Source organism: Rhyacophila brunnea, unplaced genomic scaffold, assembly GCF_057557595.1.
Source record: "Rhyacophila brunnea isolate RB1 unplaced genomic scaffold, BYU_Rbru_1.0 scaffold_1, whole genome shotgun sequence".
Taxonomy (NCBI): Eukaryota; Metazoa; Arthropoda; class Insecta; order Trichoptera; family Rhyacophilidae; genus Rhyacophila; species Rhyacophila brunnea.
The window spans coordinates 48980010-48994811 of record NW_028232751.1 but is presented as its reverse complement, the minus strand read 5'-3'; the positions used below and the strand labels follow the sequence as shown (position 1 = coordinate 48994811).

The window sequence follows — 14802 nt, the reverse complement described above, 5'->3', positions numbered from 1 at the left end:
TAAATTATTTCGTTTATATTATGTTGTACAATAATAGCATACTAAAAATGGTGTGAAAATTATAAATCTGTATATTTCTAAATGGTATAAACCAATTGTGTCAGATATATCTACCAAATAGAACCGCAGACTTCTGGTGATTTTGGATAAGTATCTAACATAGTTATTAGCTTTATTCTCATATTTAGTGGAATATATTTTGTTAGTAATGTATCCATACAACACATTTCATAGATATTGGAGTCATGAAAGGATGATAAAAAATACTGTATAAAAATAGGGCGGCATTTTGTCTAGGGGCGTCACTGATGCAACGTTATACCATCGTGTTGCTTCCCAGTATGGCTACCAAATTTAAACACAACATATATAACAATATGCTCTACTACTAAAATAATTACCATTATCTTTATATTAACACAAAAACAATAAATTTCAGCAACATGTGCTCGCAGTTTTAAAATGAATGTAATCAGTCTAATCCATTTTTACCGGCGACGCTAAGAAAAAAATATTTAATTCAGCCGTAGAAATTCTATTTTACTCTACCGCATAGTGCGGAGATATAAGCGTGCTGAATGCATACTATGGTCCGTTTTTGTTCAGGCCTTGGTTTATAATCATATTGACATTGCTATTGTTGAATTCTTGATATCTATTTTCTATGTCCAATTAACTTATAAATTATTATTTATTTATTTGTAGACTTTAATTAAAAAAAAATGCATATCCTGTGTCTTGAAAATCTTTTTCTATTTCCTCAGGTGGATCTTAGTAAGGCTGAAATGCTTTGTCGTATTCTTGAGTCGCTTCTCTCAAACACAGAAGATAAAGTGACGGATATAGAATCGTTGAAAATTTACATATTTCAATGTTTTTTATTTTCTTATACGTGGTCAATTGGAGGCAATCTACAAGATGACGACCGCAGCAAGTTTGAAGTTTTCATAAAAAATCAGTTTGAAGAAACGATTAGTTCCACGTAAGATTTATCTTTAATCATATCTCAATGACATAAATCAGTGTCCCTAAAATTATAATAAGCTAGTGATACTTAAGTCATTTATTTAGGTTTTACTTGTATTCCGTGCCTACTTAGATTTAACAGTCATCTGGTAATAAATTAAAGAAAATAAAATAAAAAAATTATTAACCACACATCGCTATTAATTGCAGTGACAAATAGTTGCGTACTCAATAAGATAAGAATAAACGAAAACCACTAAACCAAAAAATAACAATAAATGTCCGTACTTGTAAAAATAAATTATATCACCCACAATCTCCGCGGGGCTTAATCCTGGGTCTGGTAAGTACACATATTGTTTTTTAGTTTGTGTATGAGTCAGAGTATGGGCCGAATAGGTTGGGCAAGTGGCTGACATCCATTTCTTGTCAAAATAAAATCTGTTAATACAAACCTCCATTTTGTGGAAGCCCATAATGATCTTATTAGGATTGGACATGGTCAGGAAAAAAAATTATACAAAAACTATAAAATTCTCGTAACACTTTTTCACATGTTGAAGCGACAAAAATACTACTGCTTTTTATAATGAATTAGCGAGTACCCAGCATGCGTTGCAATGCCACCCAAAGTAAGAGAGTGTTTGTGTTTTAATTCTGTTTATTGAAGTGCTTATGGATACATAATATTTTTTGTTTTTCTCTCTGGTGCGTACCTACACGAATAAATCAGAAGATTTTCCAACGCGTGACTAGGCCACATACAGGTGTCCATGTTAGATTTTCCAAATTTGGTATAGGAATGCATACGAATAGAATAAGATAGAATGAAGAAGAATAAAAAAAAGATAGTTTTATTAATACAGAAACGTTCGCGGGTGTGCGCACAACAACTGACGAAAGTTTCATCGCAATCGGATGAATGGCATAGGAACGCATACGGGACAGACAAACAAACATTTATTTTTATTTATATAGACTACTGTTGTCAACAAGGTTTTTTTTACCCATTTCAACTGAAAAACAAAGAACGAAAATCATTTTAACCTCGAACACAACACATAAGCTATTTTGACATTAAAATACCTTGATATCAATTACCTACCTATCAAAAATAAAACATATTAATATTTAATAATAAATATTTTTAGTAATTTCTGAGTTTGAGCGATATTTATTCTTAATTTTAAAGACTTCTTTATGTTTAGTTTGAAGTTTGGGGAGGTGGTAAATATCGTCATAATAAACAATAAGAAAAATTACAGGATCCACATACTAGACGTTGTAAATTAAGTACCTATTCATTTCAAGGACGATTTGGATATGGGGACATAATATACGGAGATGACGATCAAAATGGCAAAGTGCATAATATTATAAAAATATAACGTTCTTGTTATTTCAGATTTTTACCGGAAAATCTATGGAACGTATTCGTAAACACAAGAGCTAGATGTTACGAACCTTGGGATATACTTGTCCCTTCTTACACATATGATCCAAACGAGCCGTTTTTTGACATCCTAGTACCAACGATTGACACTGTCCGCTACGGCTATATCATGGAATGTTTGATAAAAACAAAGAAACCTATCATGCTAACAGGCAATACAGGTAAAAATGTTTTATACACGGTGTAACTTCCCATCCTGCGACCAAATTACTGATTGGGTACGTTTGATAACATAAAAAATTGGCCGAATTGTTCGTGTAAAAATGATCAGAGAAGATCCTCACCAGTGACGTCTCTAGACGAAATTCCGCCCCTAGGCAGCGCCAAAATGCCGCCCCATTTTTTATACAGTATTTTTTATCATCCTTTCATGATTCGACTATCTAAGAAATATGTTAAATGGATACATTACTAACATAATATATACCACTAAACCTAATTTACAATATTGCGAGTCCAAAATTATTTGGATAAATTAATTAGGTACGTATGTACCTACCTACCTATAATTCATATATAATTCGAAAATCTGCACGTATCATTGCTGGTCATCAAGGGCGTGACGTCCAAGGACAGCGGAAGTATACTAGACATCGCGAAACTCACATTAAAATTACAGTACTGTTAAACCTTTTATGTTTATTATTACATTTTGTTTCCTACCAGTGAGGTGTTTTTTTTAATAGAAAGATATTTACATTATTACCAAGCTTAGGTACCTAACTATTTCTATATATACCCAATGATTATCCTCAATCTGCCTACCCCCACGGGACGTCACTGATCCTCACCACGTGTACCTATATGGCCCAGTGCTCTTTCAAACTATGATTCTGTTTAATCTAACGCAGATATTATACATAAAAAACTGTATATCGTATCAGTGAAACAATACATATTATATTTTAATGCGATACGCTCTAAGACAGAATATATTATTATGGACATTTGAGTACCTTGGTATAAAAGTGGGACATAAGCCATTTACAAAATTTTACAGGAGACTCACAAACATGTGTGAAAAGTGTCCGTTTTTCATATAACATGCCAACTTTAAACTCAAAAATCTCTATGAAAACTACCGTTTTTGATACTTTTGGTGGATTTTTTAAAAAGAGCATCACTTGCACTACCATAATCAGTTAAAACCTGAATTTAGTGGGAGGTGGCGTTTGTCCCACTTTGATACCAAGATACTCATTTTCAGTATATAAGATACCTCTTAGATTCTTTATGAGAATCTGCTACTAGCAATAAATTAGTTTTATAATATAAATTATGAGCTGTACCTATCTGTTAAGCATAATATGTTCATGAAAACAAAAACAGTTGAATTTGACTTTTTGGACAGAATCAAAGACATGCTTTATGTCAGTTGTGTTTTTGCAACGCAGCGGTTTTTTCTTGTATTCATTATTTTTTAGCAATTCATAATATAACATAATAATTCATAAATCATCAATCTTCTAAGATTTTTTGATACAATGCTTTATTTTCAGGTGTCGGTAAATCAGTTATAACTAAAGCTGTTTTAAAAATTCTCAGTGAATCTGAGACATTTTTGCATTTCACGTTAAACTTTTCGGCCCAAACAAATAGTGGCAGAACACAGGTAAAATGTATTTTATTATCGGCTTTACTAAGTTTAAAGAGCGTAATGCTTCAATTACATTATGATGCACGTCGCGTACTGTCATGCTGTCACGGCGACAAATTTAGTCTATGGTTTCGTCATTTTGCAGAATATTTTGAACGATCACCATCTCTGTAAATTTAATGATTTAGAGCGCCATCACTAATATATGCTTTCAATTAATTTTAATAGTTGTTGTGTGCGTACGTTAAAATTACTTGCGATGTTGCATCCATAGATAATATTTTGAACAGAACCCAACTTGCAGAATATAGATAATAGACAACATTCTTATATAAAATACATAGTGCCAACCGCTAAAAGCAAAAAACATGAGACATGAGACACCAAGAAAAACGATACTGTGATGTCAAGTGATAGTACGCGACGTGCATCATAATATATTTGACGCTTAAGTGACAATTTTCTGCTTTGCAGAAAACCAGAACTTTATTGATTTCGTCTTATATTATTTTTCGGCAAATAACCTAAGTTGTAACCTGTTAACGCACTTTATAGAGGCGGAAGACCTATATTGTATACCCATAGGAAAATGTCTCTTAATGTGCTTTACCAAAGAAAACTCGTTATAATTACTGAAATGATTGCATATTATAAAGATGTTGGAGTAGCATCTATATATGAAAATTTTGGCGTTTCTACCGAAATCGCTGAAGCAAATTTACAAAGCAACTTAACCCAACATGACTTTAGTGTCATTTTTATGGAACAAAAATAAACGCATTTTTGACTCTTGACAATTTCTATGAAAACTAGTAATCCAGTCTCTCAAATCTCTTTTCTTAACTTTCATATGATTACGATATTTCTTCGTATACAAAATATTTATTCAATATCTTTGATTGCACATAACATAGTGAATATAATGGAGTTTATCTTGGATATTTTTAGGAAATCATTGAATCGCGTTTAGATAAACGAAAGCGAACAGTTTTAGGACCACCCTTTGGGAAACAGATGTTGGTATTTATTGACGATGTTAATATGCCAAAATTAGACATGTATGGATCACAGTCAACTATAGAATTATTGAGGTATGTTAAAAACAGAACAACAACTATAGTCACGTGTCAAAAATCTCTAAAGAATCTCCAAATATATTTTATGACCACGGAGCTCGAGACCTTTGAACCACGGAGACATGAAACATTGACATGAAATTTTACCTCAAAAACTGGTAAGTGTCGTTCAAGTGTGTATCTGAGGTAGCGGATAATTATGGAAATCTAAAAAGGTAATACAGTCGATGTCCTGGATACACAGGGTATGTGTATATGCTAGGTTATATTGGGGTGTTTTTTATTTTAGTTTTAGGAGATGCGAAAAGCAGCCATGGAGAACAAGACGTGACGATTGTTACTTTTACAATATTGACGTCATTTATCAATGACAATATTAGTGTCAACCATCGATATCAATGGAAATACGTATAGTTATTTAAATACAAGGCAATAATATACAATACTTATTCCACATTATTTAATTACGATCAGTGTAAGTTTTCATCTGTTTTTGGTGTGACATTCTCAACAGATACAAAACATACATTCCTAAGGATCAAGACTACTATAGTCAAGCCATGATACGAAACTGTGAATTTCGATGATAGTGCTGGTTATTGCTCATACTTCGAATCCAATATGGTAAACTGTTAGTGGAAAATGATGATTGTTGCATATTGAAATTAATGGTAATAATTTGAAGGAAATATGCAATCGAAAAATAATATTTTTTTTAAAACAATGGGCTCTACAACAATGACCAATGATTTATTTATCTAATAAAATATTTAACCCTCGTTTTGGACTCTTTGTGAAAAAATAATTTAATTTTGGTCCAACACAGTTTTATATGTATCTATATCTATTTTTGTTGTCAATACAATATTGAGGACTAGCTAATTTGGGAGAAAATGTCGTGTGATGTGGGACTTATATCCATATAATTTATTATCAGATATTATCACTATTAAAACTTATATATAAATAGGTTTATAAAATGTATGTAGACTTACTGGCCGCCAGCGCGGCGTGCATGACATTATATAATAATATTTTTTTTTGTTTAAAAAATCCCGTGTTACATAACATTAAACAAACAGTATCCCATTATATTACACACTCTAATACACAAGTGTATCTGCAAATACCAGGGAACACTGTTAATAATGGGAACTGAAATACTTAACGGGTGCGGAGTAACAGGCAACCGATCTCTAGTGTGAGAGAATATGGCATAACTTAAACACGTGTTAAGAATACGCTTGGCTTTCGTTCTGACAACTGGTCTCGGTTTATGCGCTGACGCTCATTCAATATTGGTGTATTTAAAGGTTGCAACACACACTATCGAACATCTATAATGTGTAGTGCATTTTCATAGCACACTCACACATTCAAAACCCTGCGTCAAAACGTAGTGTATTGGGTGTAGCCTATCGGAATTATATTTATTAATCTGTTTTGTGCCAAATATTCATTATTGTCAACTTTAATATATATGATTCCAAGTCGAAAGGGTGTTTGAATTTTGAAATTTGCCTATAATGTGATTTTTAGAATACTTCAGCGTCCCAAAAGTGTGTCATTAAAAGTTATTCCATGACGTAGTATTTTTAATAATGTTAACTGATGAAAATTATTTAAAGAAAATATAACTTGTATTTTTTTATCAAATTACTATAATGCCTTGTAATGATGCAAATTATCGTTACTTTAGCTTAGCAGTCACGATATCATTATGTATGTGTTCGAAATTAATTTTATGGTTTAATTTTGCCAATGACATTATTTTACAGACAACTACTGGACTTTGGAGGATTCTATGATAGGGATATACTGTTTTGGAAAGATATTCAGGATCTGACTCTTGCGACAGCTTGCGCCCCACCTGGAGGTGGAAGAAACGTCCTCACCCCTCGGTTTACTAGACATTTTGCCATGCTCCATATTACGGCGCCTAATGACGATACGTTAAAAGTCATATTTAAAGTAAAAAGGAAATTTTTGTTAAGCATAGTTTTAACCAACTTTCACAATTAATGTCGGTTTTTTAAACCATGTTTACATATGAGCCCCCTTGATTGGATGTTGTATTAACTCTGACTTTTTAATAGTAGGTAGTAAGTATTTTTTTTGCTCAGTCGCGAGATCAAAACTGTGGCCCACAGCTTCATAAACTGCCCCTCTACCAACTCGGCTACTGTAGGTGCAAATTATTTATTTAGCTCATAATTGTAGAATTAACTTACCGATTCATGTTTGTCATCAATCTTTTTGTATTTCAACGCTTGTTGCGCATGTGCACGGCTAATTATTATTTAAGACGGCCATACATAAAGCTTCGAGCCAAAACTCCGCAGGCCTATTTTGTGGCTGTCAAAACAAAAATATTTTGGATTTAAAATAGATTATTTAATCAGATTTATTATTAAATCACTTGACGATATCAGGCACAACGAGTCTATCGTGCCAACTGTTTGATGTGAATAATTGTTGTTCAAAATGATTAGCAAGTAAAAAAATCCTCAAACAAGTTTTTGACAGATTATTTAAATTCTACAAACCAAAAAATAATTGTTTTTGTAACTTCTAAGCAAAATATAATATACCTAATGGTGAAGCAACAATTTTGTAATAGTTATAAATGATATAATATCATTTGTAAATATTTTACAATGAGTTGGTATTTTAATAACGACCTCCACTAATTATATAATCCTAAATTCTAAGAATCTAGAATTCTAGTTGTTAATATTAATACTTTCGACCAAAGGAACTTGATGGAATTTGAATTTAAATTCTAATGGATTCAAGCTCTGTACTATTCCATTTAACTCGTTTCTCGCGACCCGGGTTTCGCTTTTCGGCATCTTCTGGCGTCGTGTACACTCACCAAAGGCAAACACACTGTATATGTGTATATTTAAAAAAAATAATGTTATAAAAGTAGGTACCATGTAAGAGTATTATTAAAGACTAATATCTCATTAGTTAACTACATTAATTATTTTTCTTAGAATTGACGATTTACACCTCTCGATTGTAGTATTCTATTGTTTATAAAGAATAATGACCTATTATTAGGTTTGACGATTCAATATAATAATATGCTATCCAGTGTATTGTTATTAATAAGATAGGGTTTTTACTAATTAGGTTTTTTACTAACACTTCAACTATTCATAATTTGTGTGTTGTATTTTTTTTTTTTGTAACCTCTGACTAGATAGGTAGGTAATGGAGTTTTTACCTACTCTATTGTATCGATTTACTATATAAGGTAAAGTTAAGATTGTTCGTTGTCAGTGTGTGTTTGCCTTTGGTGAGTGTACACGACGCTTGAAGATGCCGAAAGGCGAAACCAGGGTCGCGAGAAACAACTTAAATGGAATAGTACAGAGCTTGAATCCATTAGAATCTAGTTGTTAAAATATTGTTATAATGCATTTCATTATGATAGTTAAATCAATGATAAATAATTTTAGAGAAACTTATAATTGGGATTTTTGTTTATTTAAAATACAGTATATAATTTAAAATACAGTATATAATTTAATATTTTCTCTATTTTAGTCGATACTGAACGGCTATTTGGTGGATTTTATGCCTGAAGTGTCGTCTCTGGGGAACAAAATTGTGAATGCATCGGTGGATTTATACGGCAAAATTATTACAAAATTTTTACCGACTCCTGAAAAATCCCATTACGTTTTTAACTTAAGAGATCTGTCGAAATGTATGCAAGGTATATTGCAAGCAGATTCAATGACTTATAGAGAACCCATGTCAATATTGAGGTATGATTTTACTATCATTGTCATAATAATATTGTGTATCATCATAAGGACTTTTATGGATAGGTTTTCGGTTAGGACGTTAGGAAAATAAATGATTAAAAAGAAGATATATTAAAAAATAAAAGGAATATTTCAATAAAATATATAGTCATGTAAAATTAAAATAAGTCAGGTACATGGTAGGTACCTATTTGATATCATTATGTAGAGAAGCATAAATAATTTAATGTATTAGTTTCTGTAATATTTAAAAAAAAAAAAGAATAAACAATAATGTATAATTTTCTATATTATATTCTGTATATTATATCGTGGCCAAAGGTTAGTAAGTCTGATCTTGGAGTAATTGCAATTTTAAGTTTGAAATGCCCTCTAAAATCAGGCATAATGGTAATTCATTTGTGATTTATGTGCAAGTTCTACATATCGGATGACCTTGAATTTTTTTATAGCATACATATTTTTATACAGACACAATCTATTATTAACTCTAAATACCTAAATTATCGACATACCAACTTTTGGCAGCAACCCCACGATATTATCTTATTGATACGTATATAATACAAGTGAAGTTAATTAAATTAAAGTTTTCAAAAATAGCCCTAATATATATTATGTACCCAGGTGTACACACAGAGAAATGGCATATGAGGTGGTCCATTTGGAAAATATATTAATGTTTATTATCATTTTTTGAACGGTGGACGGGAGGGTTGTTATTTAACTTTGATTATAATGGATTTTCTAATGCCGTATACATCTCGCAATGGAGTTCGGAAAGTCCACAGCCAAGCGGTGCCACTGACTTCCGCTCTTATGTCGCCTGATATCTACTTACGCTCAATTACATTGGTAGATTGCGTATGCCATGATTGTTAAAATCTATTATCTATGGTTTTCCGGGATCTTGAACGATCGTGAGCAAATTAGAACCAATCCTATTTCCGTCTACCACGATTCACGAAGATTCAAGCGAAGATTGCCGAGAACGTACGAAAATATCCAAAGCTGAGAAGTTAGGTTTGACAGCTGAGTTTTGACGTAGAATTGCGAGGGAAAACTGTTCAGTGTAGCCACCAATCTACCGAAGAAATAGTTTTCGGTCAAACTATATTTTTAATAATAGCAACACTATGTTTATTTTAAACCAATCAAAAGCAAGGACCAACGCGATCAAATCGGTGTAATTGATTATAGTGTAAAGACGTTGATCAGTGGTCACGACGGTCGGCGTGGATCGTTGGATCTGGTTGGATCTGCGTTTCTGCCAATGTAATTAAGCCTTTTCAGCGCCTCGTCGCCTCGTCCATGATGGTTGTAGTATAATGAAATGAATGTAATGTTTTCTGATTGATATAGACTATTCTATCATGAGAGTCTTCGAGTTTTTCAAGATCGCCTTATAAACACCGAGGATAAAAGAATATTTTTCCACATAATGAGTGGAATTTGCCGAAACCAATTCGGTCAGGAGATCGTTGAAATTTCATCCGGTTCCACTCTCGAAGAATTTCCTGTACTGTTGTTTGGGGACTTTCTCAATTACGGAGCGTCCAAGGAAACTCGCGTTTACGAAGAAATCACCGACATGACTCACTTGAAAGAAATGTTATATGTAATACTTTTGAATGTTCTTTTAGATTGTAACAATATTCAATATCATATTATTGTGTGGCTGTCAACGGATCTGTGTGATAAAATTAATATAATTTATTTATTTAATGGTTCAAAAGCCGTCAGCAGTTTTAAATAATGGTGACTCGGTGAAAAAGCAAAAAAAAAAAAGTTGTTCATAACATACATTTGTTTTAATACAAAATTCACAGATACAGTCAACTTCTTGCAAGTAAGCACTTTTCACCTCAGTAACATTATGTTTATCTCATAAAAATGTTTTTCTAACTAAATGCCTGGAATACTTATGAAAGCATTTATTTAACCGTGTTGGGTTAAATAAAAAGCCTAGAATGATTGAACAAACGTCTCACTTGTAATATTCACTACCAATAGCTCTCTCGATCTTCTCACTTCGTAAACTCACTCAAAATCGTATCTTGCTAGAGAACTTTGTGCCTCGGACAATAATACCTACCCCTCTGTTATATTTTACTACTGTATCACTGTCCTTCTATCAAACCGCAAATAAACACACCATCATCAGACTTCAGTTCACATCCTCATTATCACACCATCACCACTATGTCACCAAACATACTTTGAGAAAATTGCTGCCTGATTTTCAGGTATTTCAATGACTTTTTATTGCTATTTTGTTCTATTTCTAGAACTCTATTTAACCTATAAGTCAGAATACAAAAATTATGAACGAATTTGTCGATAATATCAAAAATAAGTTATTCTTATATGTGCAGTTTTTAATATAGATAGGTTGTGCAATAATTATTTCAATGTGAACTATCAAATTGCTCTCCTGAGAATTTGACTGAAAGTGACATAGAACATCCTAGAAATCGGGCAACTAATATTAATAAGTATTTTAATTTAACCTTTTCCAGACATTATTTTATTTCCCTGTACACAAATTTATTTTCTGTTCGAGTATACTTTTATTTGTTGGTTACAGTTCTATCTTGACGAATATAATGCTACAGCAAGGGCTGAAATGAAACCAATTTTGTTCAATGACGCTGTCGAGCATGTGATACGCGTGGCGCGCATTTTTCGAGCCGAGAGGGGGCACGCTTTACTTGTCGGCCCCGGAGGCTCAGGTCGGAGGACGCTCGCCACCCTGGGTGCTTACGTCAATGGCTATCGGTAAAGACTTAGAATTAAATCTAAGTTATTATATTATTATTATAATTTACTTTTATAAAAAATTCTCGACAAATTAATTAACCAATTATGAGAAACGATAAATGTCGAGAAATCACGATTTAAACAAGTTTGTAATTCGCATAATATGCTTCTTCACCAGATGTTTTGGGCTGGAGCTGACAAGAAACTATGACGTGTCAGCCTTTCACGATGACCTTCGAAATTTATACATGAATTCTGGAATCCGTAATGAGGAGACAGTATTTCTTTTTGATGATACGCAGATTTTACAAGAAGAATTTCTTGAAGATATTAATAACATGCTGAACTCGGGTGTGTTTTTTTTATTTATAAAACTTTTTTCCCAAATAAATCATTGTTATAATAATATTATCTGCGCCTGCAGTAACCGTCCCTAGGCAAAGTGCCGTCCTTAAGAAAGCTTAGAATGTTGTTCGCTTTTATGTCTAGTTTCAAATCGCCTGTAAAATTGTTAGAAACCTACTTAACGGCCCATATGCGTAGGTCCAAATGGAGATTTTATGTTTTTTTTTTTATTATTATTATTTTATATAAGTGTACGGCCTGGGTGTACAGCGTTCAGCAGGGCGTGAGTGACGTGCGAAACTCAAACGTATAACCGTATAAAACGTACAATCAAAAAAAGACATTGTCTACGAACATTTCTTATATATTTTTATACGTTTGAGTTGCGCACGCTGCTCACACCGAATGCTGCCACTCAGGTCGTACATTAAGACGTATCCTCCACTGACTTCAGCTCTTTGAAAATCTTCTCCAGTTTCCGTGCGTTTTCATCTTTTCCATACACAGTCAATCCATCTCTATGAGTAACATTATTGTTTATTTATTTTAGGGGAAGTTCCCAATCTATTCGAAGGGGACGACTATGAGAGGGTGATTCTGGCGTGTATAGACCCAGCCAATGCGGCAGGTGTAAACACCAACGACAAGGAAGCTATATTCACATTCTTTATTAGCAAAATACGATCTTACCTTCACCTGTGCATATGCATGAGTCCAGTTGGAGATGATTTCAGGTTAGTAAACGACGCATGAAAATATTTTCATTTCACTTAGATGCTTCGCACACGGCGCTAGGTACTGAAACCCACTTGTAATAACAATCACATAACCTCAAACTGTCAAACTGGACCATCAGCTGTTTTGTAAAAAAAACTGACAACACGCACGCTGCTGCGTTTACTCGAATACAATTAGGTTATTTCAATTTTGCTTATCTCATACTTTTGACGTCTTGTGTTATGGTTTTTATAGCATCACGCTTGTTACGCAGTGCTACCAATTTTGGTAAGAAAATATGAATTTTCACCGAATCTACTGATGTTCGTACCTACCTACCACTGTTTTACGTTGACGAAAATTGAGTGACCGCGCGACTAGCATGTCGCGTCTCTTCGCGACCGTTTCGAAACTGAGAGATTCCAGTCTCGCCGTCAGCGAGCCGCCTTGGAATACTACGATACTTGTTGGAATTTTATTTTCAGTTCCGTCGGATTTCAGTTGCTCCGTGGGAGGAAGGCCTTCCTATATACAATATTAATTTATTTTATTAATACTATCGACCGAGGGGTACTTGATGGAATTTGAATTTAAATTCTAATGGATTTAAGTTTTGTACTATTTCATTCGGGTCATTTTTTGCTACTCGGGTTTCGCCTTTCGGCATCTTCAGGCACATGCGCACTCACCAATGGTAAATACACATTGACAATGAATACAGTTAATTCTAACTTAGGTATATAATAAATGAATACAATAAAGTAGGTAAAGTCAATTTCCATCAATTATAAGTAGCTATTTATTGAAGTAGAACATTCAATAAATTGCGGTAAGCTATTATTGATAAATGTCACAATTGGGTAACATGCTGACCGCCGCGTTACTGCAATCTCGCAGTATTTTCTGCCAAGACCCTCACATTGCTGATAAGGCCTGGGGTTGTTGACCCACGCGTCTATTAAATTAAAGTTGTGGAATAAGTACAAAAACACTTTGATTATATAACTTAAAATAAATAGTATTTAGTTAATATGGCTGTATTGAATATTTTCAGGCGTAGGTGCCGAATGTTTCCGTCTATCGTTAACTGCTGTACGATTGATTGGTTTGTGAAATGGCCACGCGATGCACTTTTGGCTGTTGCGTCCAAAATACTCAGCACTCCAGAGAGTGAAGATCTTGAACAGTTATCAGAAATATGTGTAGTTATGCATGAGGTACATATACTATATTCTGGCTACACGTTATATGATTATATTAAATGCGGATGACGTATGCTATTTACTTTTTGAAGTTATACTTCTTTTGACGCATTTGGGAAAAACGATCTGAGTGTATTTTTGGCGTGTGACGTCGGTGTAACGCATTTGGCGTGTGACGGAAGTTGCGCGCGCCGATGCAACACAAATTATTATTATCATTATTTATTAAAATTTAAAGCTATATTTATATAAGTATTATTTATGAGAAAAATTATATATCAATAAATAAATAAATTTTGTGAATGTTGAGTTGGTAAATAATTCAAACAATGGTATGTTGTAAATTTACAATATTTAGACACTTCATACACAAAAATACATATGTTTACAGTTTAGCAGGCTAATTCTGCACCTTGGGAGAACAAACAACTGGTGCTCCCGACTTCTAAGATAGTTATAAGGAAATCATTGGTCAATACTAGCAGAGAATTTATACCGCGTATAAATCGGAAAAAAAAACGTGTACTACAGTATTTAAGCATACCGTAGTTCGGTTTTCAACTGATGTGGACCAAAAACAATCGACCCACTCTCTAGTCGACTTCTAACTAAAGGGTTACAAATGAATTTTATTTTTAATTAATTGATTCGATACTACAGTGTATGGTTGCAGCATCAGTCCCGTGCGGCTCCGTCTCGCGACGGAATGAGCATTAAAAATCACTTCTTTCAGACATTAAATTTATAGTGTCATAGAAAGCGGCCCTGCGTATCCACGGCTGCATATACATGGCGGGTGGTGGTGGGAACCTAGGTAGGTACTGTCAGAATCAGTTGAGCTAATGTATAGCAACCGCAGCAGGACCGAATTTACTAATAAATTTTGTTTAAAATTGAGTTTTAAAAA

At 33.4% G+C, this 14802-nt stretch overlaps 1 protein-coding gene across 1 annotated transcript in view; it reads left to right on the top strand.

Moving 5' to 3' along the window:
* Dhc16F (Dynein heavy chain at 16F) overlaps positions 1 to 14802 on the top strand; it is a 108120-nt gene that overhangs the window by 41801 nt on the left and 51517 nt on the right. Inside the window, exons 30-40 of the mRNA XM_085945780.1 lie at positions 765 to 982; positions 2372 to 2580; positions 3919 to 4031; positions 4965 to 5107; positions 6871 to 7063; positions 8648 to 8871; positions 10234 to 10489; positions 11459 to 11649; positions 11810 to 11982; positions 12527 to 12694; positions 13792 to 13910. Coding sequence (XP_085801906.1) covers positions 765 to 982; positions 2372 to 2580; positions 3919 to 4031; positions 4965 to 5107; positions 6871 to 7063; positions 8648 to 8871; positions 10234 to 10489; positions 11459 to 11649; positions 11810 to 11982; positions 12527 to 12694; positions 13792 to 13910 — 2007 coding nt within the window. The remainder of the gene's footprint in view (positions 1 to 764; positions 983 to 2371; positions 2581 to 3918; positions 4032 to 4964; positions 5108 to 6870; positions 7064 to 8647; positions 8872 to 10233; positions 10490 to 11458; positions 11650 to 11809; positions 11983 to 12526; positions 12695 to 13791; positions 13911 to 14802) is intronic.